Here is a 14709-nt window from a genome sequence, read left to right as displayed (position 1 = left end):
ATGGAGCAACAGAGTCTGGTCCCGGGCGGGGAGCTGGACAAAGCCCATAGGCAAGGGGAGTCTTTGCTGGAGGTCTGGGGGGCAACAGGACCCTCTGTAAGCAGCAGAATGGCTTTTGCCTGATGCTCATGGCCAGACAGAGCTTATTACAGGACAGCTAGCTGGGGCAGATGTGGCAGGCACTGGCTGTTAAGGGCTCTCCCTCCAGGTTTAGAGTATGGCCCCCCTGACCCACCTAGGGCTTGGCTCGGCCTCCTCCTACCTGGGCAGTGTCCATCTCATTCAGCATCACCACAGAGGAGCAGTTGTAATCAAACACCAGCCTCCAGAAGTCTGCCACGGTGTTGGGTAGAGGGTGCTGGGTGACCACGAAGGCGGCAGGTTGCTTGTGGCTCTGACAAAGGAATGACACAGGCTTTGTAAATTACACATCCATCAGCGATATTCTGATGATGATGAGGCCCGGACTGAGGCCAGAGGCTCCCGAGCCTGCCAAATAGATGATACAAAGCACCTGCCTGTTCTTTTATCTCTCCATGCCCTAGCGGCAAAGGGGACCTTCTCATAATGAACACATTCTCCTCCAAACTAAGACATTTCATTAGGAAAGTGTCACTGGGATGGGATTATCCAAATAAATTATTTATGCCTTGAAGCTCAGCAAATAATCATAATTACAATATGAAATGAAAGATTTCAGATGCAGATTTGTTGCTCTGCTGGTCAAGACACCTCTTGGGATATAAGAGATTGGCCGTATCTCTGTGCCCATGATGCTGGGGGAGGTTTTGGGCCGGCTTGAGGCAGAGATTCTCCCAAAGGGGCAGGCTCCCTTCTGCCTCCAGGCTGGAATGAGGGGCTGAGCTGGCAAGGTGGGCACTGTGTCCTGTGAGTCAGTGGGGCAGTGGAAAGTACACATGTATTAAGTCAGGTCGACCTGGGGTTCAAGTACAGCTTTACCACTTGTAAGTTATGAGTCATCCATCTGTCCATCCATTCACCCATTTATTCATTCAGACCTCATTTGTAGAGTGCTGTGTTTTTTTTTTTTTTTTTTTTTTTTTTTTTTTTTTTTTTTGGCAGATTGGGTGCTAAGTACTGGCAAGTTATTATATGATTCCAAAGCTCATGTTCTTCACCTGGAAAACGGAAATCATAAATCCAAAGGAATGATGTCACACAGATTGAATGAGATTTGCGTGTGAAGAGGCCAGCAAACAAGAGCGGGAATGTAAGCCTACTGGCAGGGCAGAAACACGCCTGACTTTGTTTTATGTCCTTGGCACTGGTATTATTGCTGGCACATGCTAGACAGTGCCACTCCAGTGAATAAGACAATAAATTCAGTCCCATGTTGCAGATAGGGAAACAGAGGCCCAGAGAAAATGGCCTAGGGGGTCTGGCAGCTTCAACCAGGGCCCTGTTTTCCCCCCACCCTGAAGTCATGTGTTTGAAAAGACTGGGGAGATTCTCCATTTAATCAGTGGCTCATGCGCTCGATATGTTTTCTCAAGAGATGGTTTCTGTGGGAGTCACAGCTGTTTTCAGTGAAGTTACAAGTGAGAGGAAAGAGGGCAAAGACCCTGGAAAAAGCAGGACAAAGCCTTGCAAACATGGATGTCGTGCATGCATTGTCGGGGGGCGGGGGTTCTTCCGAGGGTGGTCTCCTGGCCAGTAGAATTTTCAGAAGAGGGGTCTGGGTGGACAGAGGCAAATAATTTATTTTCCAAAAGCCAAACTCTCTAGCTGTTGACGGCATCGTCTTTGAGCCATTTCCAGACATGGGAAAACATTGAGGCTTTGAGAGTTAACAGACTTGGAGCTCCAATCCTTGGCTCTCATTTCTGAGCTAGTTGACCTTGAACAAGTGATGAAAATACTCTGACCCTGAGGACCTCATCAGAAAATGGGGATGAGAACACCCACATGCAAAATGGGACAGTGCGAGTCCAGGGCCCGACACGGTGCCCAGCACTCAGTGAATGTTAGTTTTCTTTTCTTTTTCCCTGTCTCTGTGATAAATGCTCTATTAGGCCAGCACGCCTGACAAAGCCTTATCTGAAAATATGTTCGAGATCCGTGCTTCTGCCGGGTTTCAGGGATCAGTCGGCAATCCATTTCATGGATAACATCATCCTTTACCAGGGGAAACATTAAAAATTAACCCAGAGGACTTCATATTTTTCTGCTAGGAGCAAAGCTGCTATGGTTACCAGATAATGCACCGACTGAGCTGGAATACAGATAAGGACTTTTTTTTTTTTTTTTAATATAAGAAAGGCAAAGGCCCCAGTGATGGCTCACAAGAGAAATGCCCTGTGGACAAAGAGAATACAGTCAGCCTCAGAGCTTGGCAGAAGGCGTTTGACTCCAAGCAGTATCTAACCTATTAAGTAGAGGCCAGGAGCTTGTTTGATCTTTGCCTGGATGAGGAAGGCAGGGAGGGGGTGTTGGGAGAAGTGGGAGGCAAAGCTAGGAGGAACTTGGAAGTATGGGTGCACCCCTAGACCCCATTTCTCACCACACTCTCACACACAATGCACACTTACATGCACATACATGTACTACTCATTGACTTTAGAAGGCTCTACGCTAATGCCAAAGGTCTTCTCTCCACCTCTAGCTACTTGATATGACCAAGCCAAGACTCCCTGATTCTTACAGAGGATATGGGCACCCCGTGGGCAGACGCCAGGGCAGGCCACTAGAGAGCTGCCACAGGCATTGACCTTCCTGCCTCTAACATCCAGGCCCTTGGGGAGAAACTTCAAGAGGATTAGAGGTCAGAGAAGTTGTTGGCCTTGACCTCAGGTGAGAGCATCCCATGTTTCTGTCTATCCTGGGTGAGATAGGAGGGCCATGGGTAGATGGATGTGAACTCAGATGGGCTGGGGAGGGGAAGCTGGAAGAGCCCATGCTAATCGGGCAATGGTATTCTTGGTTTTGAGCCTCAAGAGGTGAGATGTTTGCATCTTATTAGATCCAGCAAATTGCGGGGAGGCTCAAGAAATAAGTTCCAGGGTGTTAAGGAGCTCTATGTGTGGGCTGTGCCACTAGCTCCCTGGGTGAAATTGAGCAAGTCTCTTTCTCTCTCTGGCCTCCGTTTTCTCTGCTGAAAAGTACATGGCTGGGAGTAGATGGTCCATAGTTCCTTCCTGCTGCAAACACCTGTACACCTTGGAGGGGAAGTGATATTCAGACGTATCCGAAAAACACAGGGGAGAAGCCTAGGCTCACTGGGCCGGGAACATGACCCTAATCCCAGAGCCGGGCAGGGTGCAGCCCCTTCCTGGACCTGATGACAAGAAAGCAGGGGGCACTGCCCCTCAAAGGACAGCCAGGAACACAGCCTGCTTCCACCCCATGCTTATTTTACTGCTTCCCACTACTTTCCCAATAACCATTTACTGAGCCCCTACTGTGTGCTATCCTCATTTTTGTCTCTGCACAGGAGTTATCTGGGAACCTTCATGGGAATTACCAGAGGGCAGAACCTGTGTCTGCACTGTCTTGTGTTCCAAGGCCCAGCATAGAGAACACTTGTTTTACTAAACTTCAGGTTGAGAGTCAGCTGTGTGGGGAATGGAAGGGGTTGCTAGGCAGGCCTGTAGCCTTGCCATGGAGTCATGGGAGTCACCTTACACTTCTGGTCTGTTCTTTCTAGGCTCTTTATATGAGAAAAGGAGCCAAGAGCCCAGCTTGTGTCTAGGTTTGGACCAGAGCCTTCAGGGGAACAAAGATCCTTAGGACCAGTAGATCAGAAGCAGGGAGGCTGGCTGGTGGGGTCAGGGCCCTGAGGTCCAGCCACCTCCACCTCAGGAAGAGTATTTGCTCTAGAATGTCAGCTAGGAGCTTTCTGCCCAGGCTCAGCTTACATCCATCAGTGCCGCGTTGATGTAATTGCTGGATTCTCCGTCCACCGAGATGAGGAAGGGCAGGCAGCGGTCCAGAGGCAGCACGTCCATGCTTCGATTCTTATCATGGTTCCGGGGCAGGAGCCCAATGCTGCAGTCCTCGGGCCTCACACGGGGTGTCACAATGTTGAGGGTCTGTGGGGCACAAAGGTGAATAGATAGGCCTTGATCATACGGCTGCCCCGAGCAAAAGAGACAGTGATGTTCCAACTCAGCCTAACTTGCCTATTTCCACCCTCCAAGTGCAGCCCCACTGTCCCTTTCCCAGGACCCATTTCTCTTCCATGGTGATGTTCTGTCCTCTCCTGCTCACTGCTACAGGGTGCGTGAGCTGTGTGACACCTTCAAAACGCTAAGGCTGCAGAAGCAGCGCATGCACACAGAGGCTCAGACACAGTCTCGTGGTACCTGCCAACCAGAGGAACTAAGTGGTTCAGCTTAGCCAGTGCTGCATTAAAGGGTGGGCCAGCCAGGAGGGTGTACAGAGGGGCGGGGGTAGGAAATCCCTACTGAGGGCTAAACATCACTTGCATTGTCATGGAATGGGGGAAATGATTTACCAGCACTCTTCTCAGAGAGAAAGCTGTCTGAGTATGGAAGGAGGCCTAGATGAACTGGTCAGGATAGATGAGAGACCCGCGAAGGGCAAATCCTAATATGTCTGGGAAATTGCTGTGTTTGGGTTCTGGTTTGAGGCCAGAGCTGAACTGCTGTATCCAATGGACTAGATGTTACATGCAATGACTAGAGTTCTGTACCCTCCATCCTTCCGTCATTCAGCTCTCTGTCTCTAATTCAAATCAATAATGGTTATTTGTTTTAGGGATTGCTAAGGTATTGGCCTGCCTAGGATATCTGCCCGTGGAACAATGGGCCTGGCATTTGCCCACTGACTTGAAGCAAGACCTGGAGCTTCCTTGCTTTCTCATACCTCGTTCTCAGCTCCTATTGCCCAGGTGTAATCCTGACACTGGTCTTGCGATAAAGGGCTGGACTCCGGCTTTACCTTACTTAGTGATTCATGTCCAGGCTTCTTAGACCAATCAATGTTGCCACAGCGCTGACCATACGGGCTTCCAGGTGAGGATCTTATTTATTTTTTATTATACTTTAATTTCTAGGGTACATGTGCACAATGTGCAGGTTTGTTACATATGTATACATGTGCCATGTTGGTGTGCTGCTCCCATTAACTCATCATTTACATTAGGTATAGCTCCTAATGCTATTTTCTTTTTTTTTTTTTTTTTTAAGATGGAGTCTCACTCTGTTGCCCAGGCTGTAGTGCAGTGGCACGATCTCGGCTCACTGCAACCTCTGCCTCCCAGGTTCAAGCAAGTCTCCTGCCTCAGCCTCCTGAGTACCTGGGATTATAGGAGCATGCCACCATGCCTGGCTAATTTGTTTTGTATTTTTAGTAGAGACAGGGTTTCACCATGTTGGTCAGACTGCAGACCACACTTTTAGCAGTAATAGTCTACTGAAAAAATACTGAGAGGACCTGAGTCCCTCCATGGATGAAGGAGCATGAAATTCACACCTGTTTGTATAAATTTGTCTCCATTCACAACTTGGACTAGAACTGAATAAGACTTCAGTTAAAAAACATATTCACAGTTAAAGACAAGCACCAGCAATCCCTGAGTGTGTCGTTGCTCATGGCTGTGCATTTTGTGTTCTGGAATAGATTCTGCAGCTTCCTAGAGGAGCAGACACTGAAAGTGCATAGACATATCAGTTGTCCCAAAGAAAACCCCACAAATGTGCACAGAGCCACTGAAGTTGGTTGGGTTACTGTTACGAACTAAATGTTTTCATCCCTCCCAAAAATCCATGTCGTAATCTTAGCCCCCAATGTGATGGCATTAGGAGGTTGGGACTTCGGAAGATGTTTAGGTCATGAACATAGAACCCTCATGAACATGGGATTACTGCTCTTATAAGAAGAAACATGCAGGGCTGGGTGTGGTGGCTCACACCTGTAATCCCAATAATTTGGGAGACCAAGGTGGGAGGATTGCTTGAACCCAGGATTTGAAGACCATCCTGGGCAACGTAGTGAGATCTTATCTCTATAAAAAATAAAAAAAGAAGAAACATGAGAGCTTGCTGCTTCTGCTTTCCACCATGTGAATATGCAGTGAGAAGATGGCTATCTGAAAGACAGGCAGTGAGCCCTCCCCAGACACTGGATTTACTGGAAGCTTGATATTGGACTTCTCAGCCTCCAGAAATGTAATAAATAAATGTTTGTCATTTAAACCACCGAATCTACGGAAATTTGTTATAACAACCCAAACTGACTAAGATGGTCACCGAGCCTGGGATTTGCTCATACCTGAAATTCATCTTTGATTTGGCTGGAGTTCGTCTGGGGGTCCAGCCTGCTGATATTGTAGTAGAGAGAACGGAACTCACACACAGGGATGGCAGTGTTGCCACAGAGGCACGCTTCCAGGATGGCGTCGTGCACAAACACATATTGCTCCTGCAAAGTCAGAAGAGAGGGAATGGGGTGCCAGGTAAGAACAGTGCCCTGGGAATTTGTGGTCCACATTTAGTATTGTGGCTATGAAGGATAGACACTTGTCAATATATTGTAGAATCCTTACTTTTTATACTGTAACCCAAAGGACCAACTTTCCACGTTTCCTAATGATCACCTGAACTATGGTGGGTCTTGTTTCTTACAGAAGATGTAATAGCATAGTCACTGATAAAATGAGAAACTTCTACACATGCTGTAGCAGGTGCTCTTTGTGTCCAGCCCATGTCCCTTCAGCTTTCACCTTTACCTAAGGAAGGCTGCTTGCTGCAAACACCTGTGATTCTCTGCTGAAGGCAGAGAGGATACTTGGGCTGTACGGAAAGTAACCCTCAAGCAGAGACAGATAGAGAGTTGAGGACGGAAATCTAAGTTCCTTCTCCCTTTAGGTGGAATCACTTGGACACGCATGTGTCTCAGAGTTCCCAGCAGAATTGGGTTCCAGTTGTCTACAGTGTTGAACAGCTTGTTAAAGTAGCCTTTGTTTCCTTCCCTGCTCTGCCTCACTTTCCCATTCACCAGCCAGTGTGTCTTGGGATTACCTTCCAAGCAAATTATTTGCCCGCAAATCTTTGTCTCACAATCTGCTCCTAAAACATGTGTCATGTCTTCTCCTATCTCAATTATTTGTACCTGCTGTTCTCTCCTCCTGAAACTCCACTCCCTCTTTTCCATACCTTTAATGTTTCATTCTTTCTGGAAGGCCATCTGTTAATCCACCAGGCAGAAGTTGGTGTCACTTCTAGGCCCTAGATAAATGTTTGTTGAGTGACCTTTTCTGCAGAACTCGGTCAGTTTCTCTATAAAGTGTGCTTTTCCAGATGCAACGTGATGCATCTGCATTTGAATATGTCTGTCTCCTCATCTGTCTGACTGCAACCGGCAAGCCTGCCTTCTGCATGCATGAACCTGGGAATGGATAAAGCAGCCCTCTTGGCTTTAGTGCTAGAAGCCTGAAGACTGGCCTGTGTGAGTTAGCTCAGAGCCTATGTGTGTAAACCAATCAGTGGTGGTATTCACTGCAGAGTCAGAGGGGCTGGCTGTACCAAAGCCATGGGTCACTTCCCTTTGCAGGATTGATGATGTACACAGTTCCTTATCTGTCCCAGCTCTGACTGCCCAAGCACCCAGAGCCTTCACTAGAACAGAAGATGGGCTCATTACGGGAATGATAAGCCAAGGCACAGAGTGGGATAGGCAGAAAAGGCTGCTTAGTCAGAGTGTGGTTCTGGCAAAAAAGCAGAGGCCTTTGGGGTCACATGGACCCAAGTTCTCCCACAGTCTGGTATGTGAGGTCTTAGGGACACAATTTCTTAGTTTCTTCTTCATTGATAAATTGGAGATAATGCTAGGAGCTACACCACAGCTGTTTTGGAGGAGTAGAAACACCACCGCGACTAGAAAGAATGTATGCTGCCTGGCTCACAGTAGGTACACAACGATAAAGATTAATTCCTTTCAGTACTCTTAGGTCTGGGCTCTCTAACTGCACAGAGAAGTGCTGAAGGTCTGCTTCTCCCTTGAGGGCAGGGGCTATGTATTACATCTCTTGAAATCCCCGGCACCCAGCCTAAGTACTCAGTTACTTTGTTGATTAAACCATTCCCTGCAGTGACTGAACCATCGCTTGGCACGTAGTGGTCACTGAATAAATGCCAGTCCTTCTCTTTCTCTATCACTTCACCCAAGGCAAGAATGCTATTCAAATAATCCCCGAAATTTGTCATTCTGTCCTTGCTTGGATGGCCTCAGAGATGGAGAACTCACCACCATTCTTCATTGGTGGAACTCCCTGCACTGTAGACCTCCAGGGTTGGCTGTGGCACCCTAGCTTCCACAGTAGTCTCTCCATAGTAAGCCATGAGTCTACTCCCTCCCGCTTCTCTCACACCCTTTCCATAGGTTGCCCCTACCTATGGGTCTCTCAGTTCTATCATGTTTCTCCTTGGTCAGGGCTACAGGTGGCCAATGGTCTTGGTCCCTTAGGACTCACCTCTGTCTGTACCAGGTTGACCCTCTGGGCCCGGAGCTCACGCACGCAGTTGAAGATGTCCACCACCCCTTCATTCTCGGCCATGTCAAGCATGGTGTCAATGGCAATGAAGCAGCCAGTCCGCCCAGCCCCGGCACTGGAAGAGAGGTATGGATCTTTGTTAAGGATCTTTGCAGGGGGACCTGCCCTGGGGAGGCCCCTAGCATTCAGCCCTATCCCCAAGGGTCCTGCTGAGAGGCCATATACAGCAGAAGTCAGACAAAACTGTCTGAATCCCAGCGTTCCTGGGGGATCTTGAGTAAGCATCTAAACTTAGACTAAGCCCCAGCCGTCTCCTTTGTAAAATGAGAGAGTAGTGCTGGTCTCCGAGGGCTATTTTATCAGGACTGACTTATTTTAATGTGGTCATTTAGCAAAGGTTTATTCAGGGCTTACAAAATGCCATTGTTCTACGTGCTTTATAAATGTTACCTATAGATTTCCCTGTGAGGTTAAGAAGTTTCTCATCCCATTTCACAGGTGAGAAAACAGGCATAGAGGGCTTACCTTGCCTGACCGAGGTCACACAGCTGGCAAGTGGTAGAGCTGGAACTTTTACCCCAGCAGTCTGGCTCCAGATTATGTGTTCCCACATTTCCTTTCTTAATATGCATAGTTTGTAATGCATGCGCAAACCACACATATACATGCCGTTTCCTTGTCTGATGGATAAAATAATACATCTATATAGCATAAAACACCTAGCATGGTTCACGGCATGCTGGAGATGTCTCATAGACATGTCTTTCCTATTTTCTACCCTTCTTTTCTCCTCTTTTTTCTTCTTCAGCAAATGGGTTGATGGATGGAAGCAAAGAAGGAGAGGAGAGAGAACAGAGGGGAGGTGAATGACAGGACAGAAACTCGAGTTCTCCAAGCTGCGCCCAAGATGGAGAGTGGATGGTGGAGCACAATGTTCAAAGACCAGCATCTGGCTCCATCTGCGGCTGTTTTCCCAGGATCATGAAGCAAGAGCATCATGAAACTGGAGCAGCTGACGGTCTGGAGACCCTTGTCAGGGATCAAGTTTCCGAAGCAAGAGCCTTATGAAACTGGAGCAACTGACCGTCTGGAGACCCTTGTCAGGAATCAAATTTCCTAATACATACTTGATTTCTGGTCACTAGTGGCTTCTTTAGGAGAATCTTAGACCAAGTACAAAATAGCAGAGGAACTCAATGAGACTCTATGGGCCTTGGCCAGCCCTTTCTAGATGAGTGCTGGGCTCTGAAACATCAGTGCCGACCAAGAGGCACATAAGACATGTGCCTCACACATGTGCAGTTTTGGATGGGAAGGCTGGGCAGCCTGTCAAGGAGGCCCCCTTCCACTGCGTTTTCACATCTTGCATTTCTCATGGAAACAAGCGTCTTTGTCTAACAATGTGGATGTCAAAAGAAACACAAAGAGGAAGAGAGATGGAACAAAACAAAAAAGCAATATTGGCTGATTATAAATCCAAGGAGCACAGGCTAGCGCGGACCACTACCTACAACAATTTGGAAAGTACACCCATCGGAAGCAGAGTCTTCATTCATGGGAAAATTTCATAGTTTAAGTTTGCTTCAGAACCTACTCCCCAAAATCCAGATGCGAGGACTCAAGAGACTCGGCCTCTGTATCTGGGAGGGAGTATAGGGGGTCACTCGTGTTTTTTCTTCAATGTTCATATTCAGCATGCTTTAGTATAAAGAACCAGCCCAGTTTGGTTCTGAATTTTGGAACTATCAGTGGTGACCAAGTTGCCTAGTGTCCGTTAGCTTCAGACTTCTGATGCATTTAACATACCTCCCTGCAGGGTCCTTGTGAAGACAGAGCTGTGTTTATTTCAGCATCACATAGTAATCAAACACAGGGTCTTTGAAGAGACCCCTAGAATTAAATCCTGGCTCTATTACTTACTAGCTGTGTGACCTTGGGCAAATGACTTAACCTCTCTGGGTTTCAATACTCATCTATAAAATGATGTTAATAATTAATAGATCTACCTCACAGCATTAATAGCCTAATATGTATAAATTGCATGGAATTACAATTAAAATGCATAATGTATACACATTGCTTTGTGCCTGGATACATAATAATTTCTCAATAAAAGTCTTAGTAGACTCTCATAATGGCTATTATATTCAACAAATATTTATTGAAAATGTAAGATGCAGTAGATGCTGGGATTAGGAGTGGGAATACGGAAACATTGTTCCGTTCCTGAAGGATTAATAATCTGGGGAGGGGGAGAAGACATTAAGAGGCAGAGAATAATGATACATTAGAGTGCTCACTACATGTCAGGCATTCTCTCTTAGGCACTTAGTACACTTAGCCAACCCATTTGTTAATAATTTTCAGAACAGACCCAGGAGTGGGTACCACTCTGCTCAGATGCATTAAGATGACCTGCTATGGAGATACGTAAGGCCTTAGAGCCATCATGCGCAGAGGGCCTGATAAACATTTGCCATTGTCTTTCTTTCTCCCTAACTCTTGATCTGGGTGCTCTTTGGGATATAGAGATGGGGGGATTAATGATCTATTGCCCTTCGATTGCTGTGAGATATAAAGCAGAGAATACATGCAAAACACTTAGAGAGTCCAGAATTACCTCCTCATCCTCACTTGCCTTATCTGTGAAATGGGGTTGTGTAGCTACTATTGCTGGGAAGATAAATGGGTGCTGTATGAGGATGGGGCTGGCTCTGAGACATCTACAGCTTCCGTGGTCTCTTGACTGACACAAACTGCCAGGGAAGGGATGTGATAACTCAAGCATCCAAGGTCTGAAAAGATGGGCTGGTCCAAGGTCATAGCGGAAGACAGAGGCAATGGGAAGGAGGGGGATGCCAGCTGGCCGGGCTTCGGGTCAGGAAGGCCATCCTCCTCCAATTCTGGACACCCCTGACATGATACTTCATCTCCATTTGGGAGGATTCGAAGATGTGCCACTCATTCTCAATGTGACTTTCTAGGTCAGAGCTGAAAATCTCTCTTCTCCATAATAAGGTAAAACCTGGTGCTGTCCATTTCTCTCTATGAGGGACCCTGCAGGCTGGCAACTGATTTTGAAAATAATAGAAATGAAAAGAAGCATGCTTCCACCAAGGCACCCTGCTGCCATGTCAAGGAGCTGAGGGCGAGTGTCTGGAGAAAAGCAGGTGAAATATTCCCACTCTGTGTTTACCTTCTCAGCACTTGAGTTTTTGTATATGTAAAATGGGAATGATAATAATGCCCACCTCTCAAGACTGGATGAGAAGTAAATTAAATAATGTGGGTAAAGTGCACATGACAGACCCAGCAGATGCTGCCAGTGTTCAGCCTGCCTCCCTGGTGACCTCACTGTTTTCAGACAACAACAACAACAATGGCCACTACTGCTCTTCCTCTTGTTAGTTGACCTTGCGACCAAGTCTCATCAGAAAGCATGGGGGACACAGGAAGAGGAGTCTCTAAGAGTAAAGCCACTAGAAAAGATAGCATGTCCCTCCCAAGAAAGCTGAGGTGCAGAGGCACTCTAGGGTAGTTGGAGGAATTCTTTTTTTTTTTTTTTTTTTTTTTTGAGACAGAGTCTCACTCTGTCACCCAGGCTAGAGTGCAGTGGCGCGATCTTGGCTCACTGCAACCTCCCCTCCTGGGTTCAAGCAATTCTCCTGCCTCAGCCTCCCAAGTAGCTGGGATTACAGGTGTGTGCCACCACACCCAGCTAATTTTTTGCATCTTTAGTAGAGATGGAGTTTCACCATGTTGGCCAGGCTGGTCTCGAACTCCTGACCTCATGATCCGCCCGCCTCGGCCTCCCAAGGTGAGGGACCTTTGACTTACCTGCAGTGGACCACTATGGGCCCTGCTTCTGGGGGGTTGAGGAACTTGACCTGGCGGACGAAGCCCAGAAGGCCAGTGGCGTAGCAGGGAACGCCGTGGTCAGGCCAGCTGGTGAAGTGGAAGAGGCGGAGCTCCCGGATCTCATGGTAGCCTTTCTGAGGAAAGAACAGGCCTCTGTTCTTCCAGCTGCTGCCCTCACATACCCAGCCCAGCAACACATGGAGCCACAGCTGCTGCACCGAGGAACCTCCAGCAGGGACAGGGCCCTCACAGTGTTAATAGGTGTTACTGCATAGAGCCATTCTGTGATCAGTTACATTTGGGAAACATGGGATTGTTACAATGAAACTGATGGCTTTATTACAGGACTTCTCAGAGTCTTGAGTGTGCTCAAACACACTCTGAATGCCTAGGGGGCCACAGAGCACCCTAGGAGACCTCCTTTTGTTTGCCTAGGGGATGGTCTTTGACAAGTGTTTCATAGGAGGTGTATCGAGTAGAACGGATTTAAAGAAATGTTGGCCTTAACGACCAAGTCCAAATTATTTCCAGTGGAATCTGAGGCTTTCAGTGATTGAGGTCTGATGTTCTGTCGTGTTCCAGCCTTGAATAGTCTGTGTGACTTTCAAAATGTATATAACTTAGTCGATTTCTTTATTAATTAGATTCTTACTTAGAATGATTAGATAAGATACGAAACAAACAAAAGCAGAGCTTCTCTGATTGATGGAGACAGAGTGGGTCCTAGAACTCTGAGCGGTTCTCCTCCCTTTTCACATTCCTTCACCCCTCACAGACATACACTCCAGTCCCAACAGTGGTTTTCTGACTATTCCAAGGTCAGATCACACTTCTCAGCCTTTGCTTAGACAGTTCCTGCTACCTACTATTTTTCTGCTTAGCAATCTCCTGTAGATACCCAGAGAGCACTGAATAGGAAGAGTCTGTTTGATTTTTCATTCCTTCAGTTAAAAATCATTTACCAAGTGTGACCTGTGCCCAGCCTTGTGCTAGGTACTAGGAAGGTGAGAATAAAAGCCATAGCTCCTATCCCTGGAACAGCTCATGGCCTCGTCGGGGAGGCAGATGCCCAAGTGGGTAATTCTGTTGAAGTGGATAAAGGAGTACCTGCTAACCTGATCTGAGGAGAGGAGAAATCAGAGAAGGCTTTCTGGAGGAGGTGATGCTTGACCTGAATCTTGAAACAAACTAATAGTGAAAATAATAGCTAACATTAACTAAGCATTTACGTGTGTCAGTCACTCTTCTGAACACTTCAGCATGCTAACTTATTTAATCCTGATATAAATCCCTATATTTTTATCTCCACTTGATGGATCAGGAAACTGAGGCTGAGCAAGGTTAAGTGACACACCCAAGGTCACAGTACAACTCATAAGTTGTAAAGAGATGATGTGAACCCTGACTGGCTGTCTCCACAGTCTGCACTCTTAATCATTCTAATATACCGATGTGTGAGTATTACCCAGTTGACGGGAGAAGAGGAAGGGAATCCAAGGCAAGGGGACAGCATGGGCACGGGCCTGGGGACAGGGCTTAGCATGGCATGTGCAGAGAATCACTAGCAACCCAGGGCAATGCTAGAGGCAAGTGGAAGGCAGGCCATGGGGGACCACAGGCCTGGGGGTGTAGGAGAATAGATGAGAGCTGGATCCCAGAAGTCCTTGAATCTACATTAAGGCCTTTGGACTTTATCTCAAAGGCATTGGGAAGCTACAGGGAGATTACACAGATGGGTCCACACAAGAGGAAATGCATCATTAGACTTATATTTTAGGAGGCTGCATCCTGCTACATGAAGGATGGATTCAGGTGGGTGGATCGGGGGTTGCAGAGAGGGCACTATTGGTGCCTACTCAGATCCCCATCACTGGGTCAGTGGACTCATTGCCAGCTGCTCTGAGTCGTGTCTGTACACAGCTCACAGTTACCCTCTTCTGAAGAGGACTGTTCTCAGCTGAACAGGAACACCCTCCCCGGGGGTGTGGCTGGGTGGGGCAACATCCTCCAGTGACTGATAGTTGAGGGAGAATGACCAATTGGCTTGCCACTTGCTCAGTCGGCCCAGGACTGAGGGGTTCCCCGGTACGTGGGACTTTCAGTGCTAAAACCAGTAATGTTCTGGGAAAAACAGAAATTTATTTTTACCCTAAGGGGGGCCCCTGAGGCCCCTTTGCTTCAAGGTTGGACCAAGTGTGCAGTACCACTCATGTTCCAGGGCTCTCATGGGTTCAGGTGGAAGCAAGTCTCTGCTGAGGCCACATCCTCACTCAGCTCCCTTCCCCACTCCGTCCTGGCTCTCTCACCGCCTTCCGCCTGCAAACTCTCCCTCAACACACGAGCCAGGGCACCTAAACCCCTGCTGCTTCTGGCTCTGC

General features: G+C 47.5%; 2 protein-coding genes across 6 annotated transcripts in view; both read right to left on the bottom strand.

Moving 5' to 3' along the window:
• PTPRT (protein tyrosine phosphatase receptor type T) overlaps positions 1–14709 on the bottom strand; it is an 820910-nt gene that overhangs the window by 25955 nt on the left and 780246 nt on the right. For all 5 annotated transcript variants that reach the window (XM_050806436.1, XM_050806437.1, XM_050806434.1 and 2 more), the window contains 5 exons: positions 12311–12465; positions 8453–8588; positions 6253–6402; positions 3876–4049; positions 263–394 (listed from right to left, as the gene is read on the bottom strand). In XM_050806436.1, the coding sequence (XP_050662393.1) occupies positions 263–394; positions 3876–4049; positions 6253–6402; positions 8453–8588; positions 12311–12465 (747 nt within the window). The remainder of the gene's footprint in view (positions 1–262; positions 395–3875; positions 4050–6252; positions 6403–8452; positions 8589–12310; positions 12466–14709) is intronic.
• Positions 1–14709, bottom strand: part of CHD6 (chromodomain helicase DNA binding protein 6) — an 853354-nt gene that overhangs the window by 672007 nt on the left and 166638 nt on the right. The window lies entirely within an intron of this gene.

This window comes from Macaca thibetana, chromosome 10 (genome assembly GCF_024542745.1).
Source record: "Macaca thibetana thibetana isolate TM-01 chromosome 10, ASM2454274v1, whole genome shotgun sequence".
Taxonomy (NCBI): domain Eukaryota; kingdom Metazoa; phylum Chordata; class Mammalia; order Primates; family Cercopithecidae; genus Macaca; species Macaca thibetana.
The sequence above is the reverse complement of the archived record's forward strand: the minus strand, read 5'-3'. Positions and strand labels throughout refer to the sequence as shown.